The following is a 16,702-nucleotide window of genomic DNA, read 5'->3' as shown; positions in this document are numbered from 1 at the left end:
CATGTAAATACTACATAACAACATCTAGACTAGCATTTGACCAAACAACTGGACACCATAGCCTAGCCAAGTTGATACATAAAATTACCCTTCACAAGATTCAAGCCAATTTTGAGTCTTCAAAAAACACAGAGCCTCAATTGACTTCTGAGTTTCACAATAAATCTACCCTCTTTTTTCCCTCCCTAAATAAGATTGCCTTATATTACAATTTTAAAAAAAAGGGTTTTGTTTAAACCCATAAAGGTAATTTGATTTTGATTAAAAAAGGAATGTGGCCTTTTAGCCTTTTATTTTATGTAAATTGGCCAGTGATGGAAAAATAGTAGCTCACCATCACTGTAGACCACATTCTGGTCCCTAGCTAATTATAGTGGAGAATTCTGTATTGGGGACTCCATTTTCTCCCACTAAGTCAGGTGATTACTATTTCCTTCCTATACTGACAAACTACACGGACCATTTCTCTAATGTCACTTACTCAGAAGGGCAATATTCGTTCTAGAACCTTGTAGGGAAGACTGTTCTGGTTGAAATATATCATTTTTGCTGTTTGACATTCAAAAATTATTTCCATTTTTGAGAAATCTCAAGACAGGAGGAAGATAGAATCCAGTTCCCAATTCTGAAGTGAAAGAAGGGCCTATTTTCACCTCTCAGATCTCTGTAAGCTAGAAGTGTGGATGTAGGATATCGGTAGATGTAAGATATCCATGCTGGATGTAGGATATCAGGGGATGTAGGATATCTGTGGCCATACAGGTGGATGCTCTTGCCTAGGAATTTGTCTTGAGGAGTTGATGAGAGATGATATGTAGTTGGATGCAAAAGATGTGGTGTGGTAGCTAGTGTAGGGGTGACTTTGCCCAGGAACACAGCAATAATGAATGATCAGAGGCAGTGTTGCAAGCTGTAGCAATGGAGAATGTCCAAAGTGATGGTCCCAGTAGTGGCAGCCTACGTCAATCATTCTTGTGGCAGAATCTTAGCTGTGCCTTGCCTCTTGGTTCCTATTGCACCTGGGTTGTCTAGGCTTCTATTTTATAAATTACCAGATGCCTTTCTGACAAATTCCTTTTCTGCTTAGGTTAAGAACCCTGACTTGTACAGCAGCCTTGACATCTTTATTCCTTAGGCTGTAGACCAGGGGGTTCAGCATGGAGATCACGATGGTGTAGAACACAGAGAGGACCTTGTTATAAGGTGAAGCACTCTCAGGACTGGGTTGGATATATACCAGGAACACAGATCCATAGAAGAGGGAGAGGGCGGTGAGGTGGGAGGCACAGGTGGAGAAGGCCTTGCGTTGGGCCTCCAGGGACCTCATTCTACAGATTGTAACCAGGATGTAGGCATAAGAGACCAAGATGACTGAGACAGTGGGGACAGTGACCAAGGCAGTGAAGAAAAGCAGGACAATATTGGCTGTGGTGGTATCTGAGCAGGCCAGTTGGAGCACTGGGGGGATGTCACAGAAGTAATGATCAATGATGTTGGGACCACAGAAAGGCAGGCTGAAGGCATTCCCTGTCTGTACAGCTGAAATGAACACACCCACAGCATAGGTGACCACCACCAGCTGGAAACACAAACGCTTGGACATGATAGTGTGGTAGAGAAGAGGGTGACAGATGGCCACAAATCGGTCATAGGCCATGATGGTCAGAAGCAGACACTCTCCTGTTCCATGGAGGTTCATGAGGGCCATCTGGACCACACAGCCTGCAAAGGAAATGGATTTGTCAGTGGTGAGGAAGCTGGTCAGTAGCCTGGGGATGAACACAGAGGAGTTGCAGATGTCAAGGAAGGAGAGCACACTCAGGAGGAAGTACATGGGGGTATGAAGGGGAGAGCTGGTGCGGATCAGGTCTATCATGCCCAGGTTGCCCACCAGAGTCACAGAGTAGATCAGCAGGAAGATGCCAAAGAGGAGTTGTTTTAGGTCTGCCTGGTCTGTGAGGCCCAGAAGGATGAAGCTCGTCACTGTACTGTGATTCTGCCCCAATGCCATTCCACTGGTGTGTTTTCCATAGGACAATGAACAAGAGAAGGAGAAACAAGACTGTTAATGTTCAAGTCAAAGAGGTAGCCGTTAACATATCCTACAACTGAGGAGCTACATCTTTCTCCATGAGGCAAACTGCCCCCCAAAACCCACATCAATCCCATCATATCAAGCTCATGCTTAAAACACTTTGAGGTTTCCTATCCCTCTTAGAATAATGTCTAAATTCTATATTCTACCAGATGTCCTCTATCACACACTTCCATGCTACCCTGCTCTCAGTTTACCCTCTAGCAATTCTATAAATGTACTGTTATTGCAAATGTCTATGCCTTTCCATATTCTAAATTTTCTTACAATGGCCTTTGGTTTCATTGAGCCCAGTTTAGAGCTCTGTTCTCTTCTCTCCCTTTCTTTGAGCCACCTTGAATTTCAAAGATAATCCTTTAGTTGAATGAAGGATACTATATTTTAATATTATAAAAATTCCAATCCACTTTTTATTGGATTTTTTTATCTCTAGAAACCCTGGTGGTGTAGTGGTTAAGTGCTACAGCTGCTAACCAAAGGGTTGGCAGTTCGAATCAGCCAGGCGCTCCTTGGAAACTCTATGGGGCAGTTCTACTCAGTCCTATAGGGTCACTATGAGTCGGAATCGACTCAACGGCACTGGGTTTGGTTTTTCACAGCAGTAGAGTTACTTAATATGTCAATAATTTGTGCCCAAGTATCTATCCCAGTGCCTGGTGTCAATAAATCAATATCAATTAAATATAAATTAGATAAGAAAGTCTTCCTCATCTCAGGTAATGGCAATTCAATCTTTCAGTTGTTTCCGATAAAAACCTCCTAGCCAATTTTGATCCTTTTTTTGCCTCTCACTCCTCATTCACTCTATCAGCAAATCATATTACCTCTACCTTTAAAATATATCCTAACTTCCGCCTGATTCAAGACATCATCATATCTTGCTTGGATGATTGCAATTGCTCTTAGCTACTCTGCTTCCCTCTTATCAGCAGAGCAACTGGAGTGATTCCAGTAATACACAGGAAAAAAGTCAAAATCCTCACAATGGCCCTCCAAGAGCCTCTACTCAGTTCACCACCATCCTGTTACTCACTTTTATCTCAGTCTTCTTTTCTTATTCTTCTTGCCCTTGCTTACTCTGTTCTAGCTGCATTTGCCTCCTTGTTCTTCTTAGGACATGCCAGGCATGACTCAGCACCTTTGCACCAATTATCCCCTTTCCTTGGAACACTCTTGCTCCAGTTAGCCACATGGCTCATTCCGTCATGTCTTTCAAGGTTTGGGTTCAAATGTCTGCTGTGTTGTTAGGTGCTACCCAGTCTTTTCCAACTCATAACCAAAAACCAAACCCAGTGCGGTCGAGTCGATTCCGACTCATAGCGACCCTGTAGGACAGAGTAGAACTGCTCCATAGAGTTTCCAAGGAGCCCCTGGCGGATTCGAACTGCCGACCCTTTGGTTAGCTGCTGTATCACTTAACCACTACGCCACCAGGGTTTCCCTTCCAACTCATAGCGCCCCTACATACAACAGAAAGAAACACTACCTGATCCTGTGCCATCCTCACATTCGTTATGTTTGAGCCCATTGTTGAAGCCACTCTGTCTATCCACCTCATCGAAAGTCTTCCTCTTTTTCCCTGAGGCTCTGTTTGACCAAGCATGAGGTCCTTCTCCAGGGACTGGTTCCTCCTGATAACATGTCCAAAGTACTTAAGATGAAGTCTCACCAATCTCATTTCCAAGGACAAATCTGGCTGTATTTCTTCACAGAAAGACTTCATTCTTCTGGCAGTCCATGGTATATTCAGTTTTCTTTGGCAACACCATAATTCAAAGGCATCAGTTCTTCAGTCTTCCTTATTCATTGTCCAGCTTTCGCGTGTTTATCAGGCAATTGAAAACACCATGGCTTGGGTCAAGCACACCTTAATACTTAAAGTGACATCTTTGCTTTTTAAACCTTTAAAAAGGTCTTTTGCAGCAGATTTGCCCAATGCAATACATCGTTTGATTTCCTGACTGCTGCTCCCATGAGCACTGATTGTGGATCCAATTACAGTGAAATCCTTCACAATTTCAATATATTCTCCATTTATCATGATGTTGCTTATTGGTCCAGTTATGAGGATTTTTGTTTTCTTTATGCGGAGGTATAATCCATACCGAAGGCTGTAGTCTTTGATCCTCATCAGTAAGTGCTTCAAGTCCTCTTCACTTTCACCAAGCAAAGTTGTGTCATCTGCATAACGCAGGTTGTTAATGAGGCTTTCTCCAAGCTTGATGCCACATTCTTAATCAATAGTCCATCTTTTTGGATTATTTCGTTAGCACATAGAATGAATAAATATGGCGAAAAACACAGCCCTGGCTCACACCTTTCTTGATTTTAAACCATGCAGTATCCCCTGGCTCTGTTGGAACAACTGCCTCTTGGTCTATGTACAGATTCCTCATGAGCACAATCAATCGTTCTGGAATTCTCATTCTTCACAATGTTATCCATAATTTGTTATGATCCACACAGTTGAATGTCTTTGCATAGCCAATAAAACACAGGTAAACATCTTTTTGGTATTCTCTGCTCTCAGGCAAGATCCGTATGATATCAGCAATGATATCCCTTGTTCCATGTCCTCTTCTGAATTTGGCTTGAATTTCTGTCAGTTCCCTGTCACACTGCCACAACAACTTCTCAATGATCTTCAGTAAAATTTATTGTAAGTGATATTAATGATACTCTTTGATAATTTCCACATTCTGTTAGATCACCTTTCTTTGGAATATGTGCAAATATGGATTTCTTCCTGTTGGTTGGCCAGGTAGCTGTCTTCCAAATTTCTTGACATAGATGAATGACCACTGCCAGAGCTGCATCCGTTTGTGGAAACATCTCAGTTGGTATTCTGTCAGTTCCTGGAGGCTTGTTTTTTGACAATGCCTCCAGTGCAGCTTGGACTTCTTCCTTCAGTACCATCAGTTCCTGATCATACACTACCTCCTGAAATGGTTGAATGTAGACCAATTTTTTTTGGTAGAGTGACTCTGTATTCCTTCCATCTTCTCTTGATGCTTCCTTCCTCATTCAATATTTTGCCCATAGAATCCTTCAAAATGCAATTAGAGGCTTGAATTTTTTCTTCATTTCTTTCATCTTGAGAAATACTAAGCATCTTCTTCCCTTTTGGTTTTCTAACTTCAGGTCTTTGCACATTTCATTATAATATTTTACTTTGTCTTCTCAAGCTGCCCTTTGAAGTCTTCTCTTCAGCTCTTTTACTTCATCATTTCTTCCTTTGGCTTTAGCTACTCTTTGTTCAAGAGCAAGTTTCAGAGTCTCTTCTGACATCCATTTTGGTCTTTTTTCTTTTCCATCTTTTTAATGACCTCTTGCTTTTTTCATGTATGATGCCCATGATGTCTTCCCACAACTCATCTGGTCTTCAGTCATTCATGTTCAATGCCTCAGATCTCTTCTTGAGATGGTCCCAAATTTAGGTGGGATATAGTCAAGGTCGTATTTGGCTCTTGTGCACTTGTTTTAATTTTCTGCAGCTTCGACTCAAACTTGCATAAGAGCAATTGACAGTCTGTTCTGCAGTTGGCCCCTGGCCTCATTCTAACAGATGATACTGAGCTTTTTCATTGTCTCTTTCCACAGATGTAGTCAATTTGATTCCTGTGTTTTCCATCCAGTGAGGTCCACATGTACAGTCACCATTTATGTTGTTGAAAAAAGGTGTTTGCATTGAAGAAGTCATCAGTCCTGCAAAATTCTGTCATGTGATCTCCATCGTAAAGGCCATATTTTCCAACTACTTATCCTTTTTCTTTGTTTCCAACTTGAGCATTCTAATCACCAGGAATTATCAATGCAACCTGATGGCACGTTTGATCAATTTCGGACTGCAGAAGTTGATAAAAATCTTCAATTTGCTCATCTTTGGCTTAGTGTTTGGTGTGTAAATTTGAATGATAGTCATATTAACTGATCTTCTTTGTAGGCATACAAATATTATCCTTGAGATGTTCTTTTTGACGGTGAATGCGACACCATCCCTCTTCAATCTGTCATTCCCAGCATAGCAGACCATATGATTGTCTGATTCAAAATGGTCAATACTAGCCCATTTCAGCTCACTAATACCTAGGATATTGATCTTTGTGTGTCCTTTTTATTTCTGACAATGTCCAATTTTCCTAGATTCATACTTTGTACATTCCATGTTCTTTTTATTAATGGAAGTTTGCAGGTATTGCCTCTCATTTTTAGTCGTCTTCCTATCCTGTTTAAAACTAAATCCTGTCCCTCCCACGATACCTTATTCCTTCTCCACTTTACTTTTGCTCACAGCACTTATTACCTTCTAACATGCTATATACACAAGACTTATTAATTTTGCTTATGATCTCTGTCCTGACATTAGAATGCAAGGAACATGAAGGCACCCATTTTTGTCTATTTTGAAACCACCAGTTGCCAATGTACTGACTCCAATTGATAGTGACCGCATGTGTGTCAAAGTATAACTGTACTCCATAGGATTTTCAATTGTTGATTTTTTTTATTATTATTAAAATATTTCATTGTGTTTTTGGTGACAGTTTACACACAAATTAGGTTCTCATTTAACAATTTCTACACAAATTGTTCAGAGACATTGGTTACATTTTTCTCATTGTTTCTGTTCTGGTGGCTTCATTTCCAGTAATCTACTTTTCCTGTCTCATCTTTGCTTTTGAGTATTTGTTGACCATTTGGTCTCATACGGGTGATTTTTTAAAGGAGTACTATACTCACAGATGATTCAGAAAAATCCTTTAAACTAGGTTATTCCTATCCATCTGTGGAAAAATGGTTTCCGAATACCTATTATTAGATACTGTTCTTTATAAACTGCTCACACATACAATGTCAGAGAAACAAAAGACCTCATCACCCTTGGTTGTTATCCTTTCTCCTTCGTTTTCATACATATATCGCATTTGAGCCACGAAACAATCCTGCAAGAGTTGTCCATGATCCCTGGTCACAATTCCAAATATCTGAAAAGTTCTGAAAAAGCATTTTGGTAATTCCTTTGGTGGAAAACTTGACTTGACCTCCACTAAGGTTGTTCATAGTCTTTATTGGTCCCAGTTAGTATGTTTGATTACAGGGTGGAGCCGTATATACTGCTGGTCGTATTATATAACATATAGCATGTGTACCAGATCACCCTTCTAGAATCAAACATACTGTTAATTCCAAAACACTTGATGCCCCAAGGATTTCCGATCAAGGACTCTGGACCTGTGCTACTCTCTGTTGCAGGTGATGAAGAAACCAAGACTGAGAAATAAATCATGCGAAACAATTATCACCAGACTTTGCTCTTGATTGTCCAGCAAATGAAAGCCAGCCAGTGTTAATCACAACAGGAAGTGGCATGATTAATTTTGATTTTTAGGAATGTAACTTTGGCAATATGAAAGCTGGATTGGTGGAGCAGAGCCTGGATGCAGGAGCCAAACCAAGAATCTTTGTGCCTGCCCTTCCCATGATTGTCTTCATATCCTTGCCTTCTGTTCACTCCCATTTCCCCCACAATCTGTCTTGCGCAGTATTTCCCAACCCACAATTAGCTGCTTTCCCCACTGACCTTCATATTGCTCAATCTAGACCATACCTCTCAATCCTTTCTTTCTTTTTTTGTGGTAAAAATATATATAATAAAACATTTGCCAATTCAACAATTTTCTACATGTATAATTCAGTGACATTGATTACATTTATCATGCACAACCATCGCCACTCGCCTTTTCCAAATTATCCCACCACCATTAACTCAGTGCCCCCTAAGCAATGACTCCCACTTTCCCCCTTCCCTTCCATCCCTGCTAACCACTAGTAAACTTTGGTCTCTATACATTTGCATGTTTCATTTGCCTATTTCATATAAATGGGATCATACAATATTTGTCCTTTCATGACTATTTCAGCATAATGTTTTCAAGGTTCATCCATGTTGTAGCGTGATGTATCGGGACTTTATTTCTCTTTATGGCTGAGTAGGAGTCCCTGGGTCGCACAGTTAAGTGGTGGACCATTAGCCAAAAGTTTGGTGGTTCAAACATACTCAGAGGTGCTTCAAAAGTCAGAGCTGGCAGTCTGCTTCCAAAAGGTCACAGCCTTGAAAACCCTAGGGAGCAGTTTTAATCTGCACACATGGGGTTGCCATGAGTCAAAAACAACTCAATGGCAGCTTATAACAACAACATGGCTGAGTAATATTCCATTGTATCAATCCTTTCTTGGCAAAATTATTCAGCTGCTTTTGAGGTGTCTGCCCACCCTCTCATCCTTACAACTTCCCAGGTCCTTTGATTTTTTGACCACATCCTTCCTTGCTCCTCCTTCTCTTCCTTCTCTGGCTCTGTCACGACCTTCTCTGCCCCCACTTGTCCTTCAGCACTGGGTTTCCCAGGTTCCAAGCCTTTTTTTTTTTTTTTAATTGTGCTTTAAGTGAAAGTTTATACTGCAAATTAGGTTCTCGTTCAAAATTATATACACAAATTGTTTTGTGACACTGGTTGCAGTCCCTGCAAAGTGTCAGCATTCTCCCCCTTTTCCACCCCAGGTTCTATGTGCCCATTCATTCCAGTTTTCTTGTCCCTTTCTGCCTTCTCATCTTCGCTTTTGTGCAGGTGTTGCCAATTTGGTCTTGTATACATGACTGAACTAAGAAGAACATTTCTCACGTGTGTTATTGTTTGTTTTATATTCCTGTCTAACCCTTGGCTGAAAGGTGAACTTCAGGAGTGGCTTCAGATCTGAGTTAGCAGTGGCTGATGTTTTAGAAGTAGGTCTCCAGGTTTTTCTTCTGAGGCAACATCAAGATAAACAGAGAAAATATTGAAGTGGACTCAAACCTCCAACTTTTTGGTTAGCATCTAAGTGAGCTGTTTGCACCACCCAGGGATTCCAGCACATAGTAAAAAAAAAAAAAAACATTGCCTTCGAGTTGATTACAACTCATGGTGACCCTACAATAAACCCCCAAAAAAACTCATTGCCATCAAGTCAGTTCTGACTCATGGTGACCCCATGTGTTTCAGAAGAGAACTGTGATCCATAGGATTTTTGACGGCTCTGAACTTTCAGAACTAGACCACCAGGCCTTTATTCTTGGTCTAGTGCATAGTAGGCTGTCAATACAAAGTTGTTGAATGGGTTAAGGAAAGCTATAAAGAAGATACAGAGTCTTTTCAAAAGCAAATTAGGCTTCAAAGAGGATGATTAATACCCAGATGGGAGAGTGACAAATTCAATTTACTCAAATTAAGTGATAACAATTTGAGAATGAATATGATACAAATTGGGTAAGAGTAGGTCTTTAAAGACAATGCACTGAGTTGAGAAACTCAGTACCAGCTGAAAGCTGGAGGTTGTGGTGCCTTGTTGTCATAGCAGCAGAAACTGAATGTAGGACTGGGTTCAACTTGTTCACATACAAAACCAAACCAAACCAGTTGCTGTCAAGTGGGTTCCAACTCATGTCAACCACGTGTGTGTCAGAGTAGAACTATGCTCTGTAGAGTTTTCATGGCTGTGACCTTTCAGAAGCAGAATGCCAGGCCTTTCTTCTGAGGCACCTCTGGGTGGGTTTGAACTAACAACGTTTTGGCTAGTAGCCCAGCACTTAAGCATTTGCACCACTCAGGGGCCCCTTATTCACATGCAAGGTGAGCTGAATCCTCTGGGGAGGAGTGTCTGTGTTCCCCTCTTCTGGGTCAATGTTTGGCCCAAATTCCCTGAATCCACAAGCCTGGTCTTGAATCTTCGACATCTGCAAGTTAGTTTCATCAGTTCCTGTGGAGGCCTTGGGATGATGCTTTTCAGTTAGGAATCATCCCAATATATTGATACTTTGGTGTAAGTTGTGTTTATGCAGATAAAACACGTTCTTGTAACAACTACACTGTATAATGTGTATTTGAATACATACATATTGAACAGTTAAACTATTTAAAGTGTTTGAAACTTATGAGTCTCTGCTTAATTTGATTTGAAATATTGAGGATAATTAACTAAATTGAATTAAGTAAATTTACATTTGACTTTGAGTCTGCAAAATGCAGAACATTTGATTTACGAAATGTATAAATATTGATTTAGTAGATTTTCAAGAGTTAAGTGCTTATGAAGGTGCTTGAAGGGCTGAGGGAATCAGCTACCTTAAATTTTTTGTTATAGCTGAAACATGTAACCATCTGCATCATTGAGGACTCCTTTAAAAAATTAAGGAAATTTAATTAACAAGTTCATAAATAGTGTTTAAATTTCAGAAGAATTTGCTTGCTTTTTTTTTTTTTTTTTTACTTTACTGTGAAATGTTTAAGAGAATTTGATTGTTACCAGTGCTTAAGTTATTTGGAGGAAATTAATCTGTTAAATTTTGGGGCTAAGTGAGCATTAATCAAAGACTAAGTGTGAATGCTTTAAATTTTTATCACCCGAATTGCTAGGTATATAATTAAACTTGTTATATTTGGAAGTTAGACTTAATGACTTGAGAAAAACTAAGTTTTGTGTTTACAACTTAAAATATTATAATCAATTAAAACAAAAGCTGCCTTAGGTCTCCCTTTTAATGCACAAAACCTGTATATTAAAGAAAAATAAAAAAGCTTGTGGATTTGAATTTAAATTGATCGAGGGGAAAAACCTGAAGGATCTATGGGGATTAAGAACATAAATTCGCTGAGGGTTGGTGCTGGGGACACTGTGTGATGCCAGGAACCCTCCTGGGAGCGGGAAGTTCCAGATACTGTTCCAGTCCAGCCACTTTGTGATATGACATTGATAAGTCAACTAAGAAAGCAGAAAAAAAAAAAAAAACTCATTGCCATCGAGTCGATTCTGACTCATAGCGACCCTATAGGACAGAGTAGAACTGCCCCATAGAGTTTCCAAGGAGTGCCTGGCAGATTTGAACTGCCGACCTCTTGGTTAGCAGCCGTAGCATTTAACCATTACGCCACCAGGGTTTCCGAGAAAACAGAAAACAGAGTCCTATATAAATCCAAAAAAACCAAACATGTTACAGTAGAATTGATTCCAACTCATGGTGACCCCATATGTGATAGAATAGATCTGCACCACAGGGTTTTCTTGGCTGAGATCTTTGCAGAAGCAGATCACTGGGTCTTTCATCCTTGGTACTGCCAGGTGGGTTTGAACCACCAACCTTTAGGATAGTAGTTGAGCACAAACCATTTGTGTCACACAGGGATCTACCTGAGTCCTATATACTCATTTGTAAAGTGAAGCGAATGACTCTTGTTAGGGCTCTTTGAGATTTAGGGGGAGCCTGAGACAGTGAAAACAAGGGTACTTTGAAAAGGATGAAGTTTATAATAATCCTGGATGGTTGCAGAGGGAGGAAGAAAAATTGCAATGGAGGAAACAAATATTTGTTGAGCCTCTGCTACTTTATTTAAGAAGTGAGTAACCTGCTTATAAGGAGCCCTGGTGGCACAGTGGTTACGCACGTGCTGCTAACCGAAAGGCCAGCAGTTTGAACCCACCAGTGGCTCTGAAGGAGAAAGATAAGGCAGTCTGCCTCTGTGAAGGTTTGCAACCTTTGAAGCCCTATGCGGCAGCTCTACCCTGTCCTGTAGGGTCGCTGTGAGTTGGAATCAACTTGACGGCAATGGGTTTTTGGTTTAACCTGCTTATGGAGTCCCTGGGTGGTGCAAAGTTAACTCGTTTGGCTGCTAACTGAAAAGTTGGCATTTCAGGGCTACCCCGAGTTGACTCAGAAGAAAGACCTGGCAATCTACTTCTGAACAATCAGCCTGTGGAGCACAGTTCTACTCTGACACACATAGGGTCGCCATGAGCTGGAATGGACTTCAAGGTGACTAGTTAGCCTGATAGTCACAGATGGATGAATTGAGATGTGGATCTGGATAACCGTATGCAGAGTTTTTGGCATCATCTCTTCTTCACTGGGTAGGGATAATAGCCTCAAGAAAGAAAATAAATAGCACAGGCTAGAGAAATTCTCTTAGGGAACCAAGAGGTAAAATAGGGCAACCAGGGAGCTACAACAAAACATAGTAATTCAGCCAGCCAAAGTCAGATGTCTAAACCCAAAATAACCCAGAAGAATGGAACGAACATAAGTGGGAGTACAAGAGCCTTACAAAAAGACTTTTTAGGGAAGTAGCCCTTCTCCTACCCTAAGCCCCCAGCCACAGTCACCCGGCTGTAGAAGGGTCCTAGGCACTCATCCTTCACCCATCCCGCCAGGGCCACCACCTCACCTGGCAGTTTTTTCCCCTAATGGTGTGTTAGCTTCCGTGGAATCAGCCCTTGACTCATGGTGACCCCATACACAACGGAATGAAACACCGCCTGTGCCATCCCCATGATCAGTTGCAAATCAAACCATGGTGACCCATAGGGTTTTCACTGGCTGAATTTTGGAAACAGATCACCAGGCGTTTCTTCCTAGTCTGTCTTCTTCTGGAAGCTTTGCTGAAATCTGTTTAGCATCACAGCAACACTCAAGCCTCCACTGACAGATGGTGGTGGCTGTGCCTGAATTGCACTAGCTGGGCGTTGAACTTGAGTCTCCCACATGGAAGGCGAGAATTCTACCACTGAACCATCAATTAGCCACCTGCTCCTCAGGGGCAGGTCTCTTGAACTCCTCAAGGGAAATCAGGACCCCCAGAACCTCCAGACTCTAAACACACACACCCTCCTTTGGGGTTTCCCAGTAATGACACAAGGGCAGTATTACACCCCCCACTCCCACCCCGACCCCATTCCAATAACTAACCCTGCTGGGGACTCAGTGAGGGGCACTCAAAACAGTTTGTTAATGAATCTATTTCATTTAATTTCGAGGTGGCTGGAGAATCAGAAAGAACAAGGGCGTTATCTTTCAGTGTTAGTTGTACTTGTTTTAATTGAAAACATATTTCTATGGTACGAAATTCAGAAGGGAATCCAGTGAGCAGTCAGTCTCTCTCCTGTGCTGATTCCCCAGCCGCCCAGCTCTCCTCCTCAGAAGCTACCGGTTTCCTGCGTGTCTTCCCATAGGGACTCTTTACTTATATAAGTGACATTTGTATACATAGTGTCCTGGCCCTTTTAAAAAAGGAGCCCTGGTGGTGCAAACCATTAAGCGCTTGGCTACTAACTGAAAGGTTGGTGGTTCAAACCCAACTCCCTGGCTCCTTGGAGGAAAGACCCAGTGATCTACTCCTGTAAAGATTACAGCCAAGGAAACCCTATAGGGCGACTCTGCTCTTTCACATGGGGTCACTGGGAGTCGGGATCCACTCGGGTACCTAACTACAACCCTTTTAAAGATACAAATGGTAGCCAACTATACACATTGCTCTGCACCTTGCTTTTTTTTTTCTCAAACACCATATCTTGGAGATCCTTCCGTGTTAGTAGATTAAGTGTTGCCTTTTTTTTTAAGGCTGCATAATGTTCCTTTTGATGAATGTCCCATGTAAACTGTTCTCTAATGAGGGGCATGTAGGTTGTTCCCACTCTTTTGAAATACCAACAAAACAGCACCGATCTTAAAGCAACTTTGGGTCGAAGTAGTTTGGAATCTAGAGTTGTTGTTGGTTGCCATCCAGTTGATTCCAACTCACGGTAACCCCATGTGTGCACAGGAGAACTACTCCATAGGGTTTTCAAGGCTGTGATTTTTGGAAACAGATCGCCAGGCCTGTCTTCCGAGGTGCCTCTGGGTGGGTTCCAACAGCCAACCTTTCATCTAGTAGTCAATCATTTAACCATTTGTACCACCCAGGGACTCTTTAGAGCCATTGTTGTTGTGAGCCATCAAGTCTATTCTGACTCAGAGTGACCCTATAAGACAGAGTAGAACAGTTCTATTAGGTTTCCTAGGCTGTAATTTTTATGGGGGGTGGGAGTGAGAGGCGCTGGTGGCACAATGGCTAAGAGGTATGCTGCAAATCTAAAGGTAGGCTGTTCGAACTAACCCAGCAGCTCCACTGGAGAAAAGGCCTGGCCATCTGCTCCCAGAAAGATTTTAGCCTAGGAAACCCTATGGGGTAGTTCTACTCTGTTATAAAGCATCATTATAAGTTGGATCAACTCCATGGCACACAGCAATGACAACAATCTTTACAGGAACAGATCAACAAGTCTTTTCTCCCATTATGTGCCTGGTGGATTTGAACCTCCCACCTTTAGGTTAGCAGCTGAGCCCTTAACCATTGCACCACCAGGGCTCCTTCTTTAAAGCCACGGAGCCCCTGAATAAAAAAATATTAGCATGTATTGTTCACAATAGCAAAAAGATGGAAACAACCTAGATGCCCATCAACAGATAAACAAACTATGGTGCACACTCACAATGGAATACTACACAACAATAAAGAACAATGATGAATCTGTGAAGCATCTCACAACATGGTTGAATCTGGAGGGTATTATGCTGAGTGAAATAAGTCATTCACAAAAGGATAAATATTGTATGCGAGCAGTACTATAAAAACTCATGAAATGGTTTAAACACACACAAAAAAAACTTTGATGGTTAAGAGGGAGGGAAGGGATGGGGATGGGAAAACACTAATTAGACAATAGATAAGTGGTAACTTTGGTGAAGGGTAAGACAGTACGCAATAACAAGGAAGCCAGCACAACTTGTTCAGGGTAAGGTCATGGAAGCTCCATGGACAAAATCAAACTCCCTTAGGGATGGAATTACTGGCCTGATGGCTGTGAGGACCCTGGTTTTAGGGAACATCTAGCTCAATGGGCATAATATAGTTTATAAAGAAAACGTTCTACATTCTACTTTGGTGAGTAGCACCTGGGGTCTTAAAAGCCTGTGAGCAGCCATCTAAGACACTCCACTGGTCTCATCCCTTCAGGACCAAGGGAAAATGAAGAAAGCTAAAGACACAAGGGGAAGATTAGTACAAACAACTAATAGACCACAACTACCACAGCCTCCACCAGACTACAGACTGAGTCTGGTACAACTAGATGGTGCCCGGTTACCACCACTCACTGCTCTGACAGGGCTCACAACAGAGGGTCCCAGACAGAGCTGGAGAAAAATGTAGAATAAAATTCCAACTCAAAAAAAGGACCGACTTACTGTCCTGACGGAGACTGGAGAAACCCTGAAAGTATGGCCACCAGACGACCTTTTAGCGCAGTAATGAAGTTACTCTGGAGATTCACCTTTAAGAATAAGAATAGACAGATCCATAGGACAAAACGGGACTAAAGGAGCACACCAGCCCAGGGGCAAGGAGTAGAAGGTAAGAGGGGACAAGAAAGCAGGTAATAGGAAACCCACGGTCGAGAAGGGAAAGTACTGATATGTCATGGGGTTGTTAACCAATGTCATAAAACAATATATGTACTAACTTTAATGAGAAGCTAGTTTGTTCTGTAAACCTTCATCTAAAGTGCAATACAAAAAATCCTGTAAAAAAAAATATTATATGTATATTCATATATTAACATGTACCCTCTGCCTTGTCTTTCTTGCAATGTAAAGAAATTCCCAGGCTCACCGGACTTTTCAGTGTTTTCCCTGAAGACACTAAAAAAAAGAGGGGGCTGAAAGAGGGGTCCTCTTTGGTTTTCTCACTGCTTTTCCTTTTCCCTTCCAGCCAGATGTTATAGATGCTCACAAGCTGTGATCACTGAGCAAAATGTGATCTGTGCACCAGCAGCGCCAGCATCACTCTGTGCTGTTTAGAAATGCTGAATCTACTGTGTGAGCCCTGCAGTTTGACAAGATGGGAAGCTGATTCCTATTCACCTTAGAGTCTGAGACAGGCTGCCTAGCAGATGGAACGGGTTCAGCTCTCATGCCAGCTGGATGTCTGTGGAGAGGGGCAGAGAGTAGGAGGCTCCTGCATAAAACTCCTGAAAATAAAAGGACATGCTGGAGCCCACAGCAGAGGCCTCTGTTAAGGGCTGACCCTGAAAGTGACAGCACATTAGGTCTGAATATCTGAACGTGACTTAGGAGAGTGATGAGAGGAGCCGGAAGATAGTGGAGCTGCCTTAGGGGAAAGTTCTCCTTCTAGCCTGGCCACAAGGACATCAGAAAGAACCTTGGCACTGGGTGGGTCTCCTCCTCTTCTCTTCAGACTGCTCTGGGTCTCCCTTGCATAAGACGAAACTCACGGTCTTCCATATGGGATTTTCTAGCTTTTATTTGTTTCCAAAGAACCGTAATTATCAGTTGATTTAACTACTGAACTTAATAACCATGCTGGGGGCTAGTCTAGGAGTCCCTGGGTAGCCAAATAGTTAAGTGCTCCACTACTAACAAAAGGTTGGTGGTTCAAACCCACCCACAGGCACCTTAGAAGAAAGGCCTGGGAATTTGCTTCCAAAAGCTTACAGCCCTGAAAAGGCTATGGAGGAGGCGGAGCCAAGATGGCAGAATAGACAGACTGTACCGTCAAGCCCTCTTTACAACAAAGACCAAAAAAAACAAGTGAAACGAGTATATTTGTGACTAGCTGGGAGCCCTGAGCATCAAAGTCGAGCTTCCACAAAGAACTGAGGGGCAGGGGAAGGAAGTGACCGTTCAGAAGCAGAGAGGAGTTACCGGACCTGAATCGCGGGGAGCCCTCAGGCACCATTCCTGGAGCG

General features: G+C 42.0%; 1 protein-coding gene across 1 annotated transcript; it reads right to left on the bottom strand.

The window, feature by feature from the left end:
- Positions 1-1,048: 1,048 nt before the first annotated feature.
- LOC126080581 (olfactory receptor 1009-like) lies at positions 1,049-2,011 on the bottom strand. The gene has a single exon (XM_049891774.1). The coding sequence runs from the start codon at positions 2,009-2,011 to the stop codon at positions 1,049-1,051; it is 963 nt and encodes a 320-aa protein (XP_049747731.1).
- Positions 2,012-16,702: the final 14,691 nt, after the last annotated feature.

This window comes from Elephas maximus, chromosome 7 (genome assembly GCF_024166365.1).
Source record: "Elephas maximus indicus isolate mEleMax1 chromosome 7, mEleMax1 primary haplotype, whole genome shotgun sequence".
In the NCBI taxonomy this organism is placed as follows: domain Eukaryota; kingdom Metazoa; phylum Chordata; class Mammalia; order Proboscidea; family Elephantidae; genus Elephas; species Elephas maximus.
This window is presented reverse-complemented; position numbering and strand designations above follow the sequence as displayed.

Bases quoted from the DNA above. Each gene is read 5' to 3' on its own strand.
- LOC126080581 (XM_049891774.1), bottom strand. From the start codon at position 2,011: ATGGCATTGGGGCAGAATCACAGTACAGTGACGAGCTTCATCCTTCTG.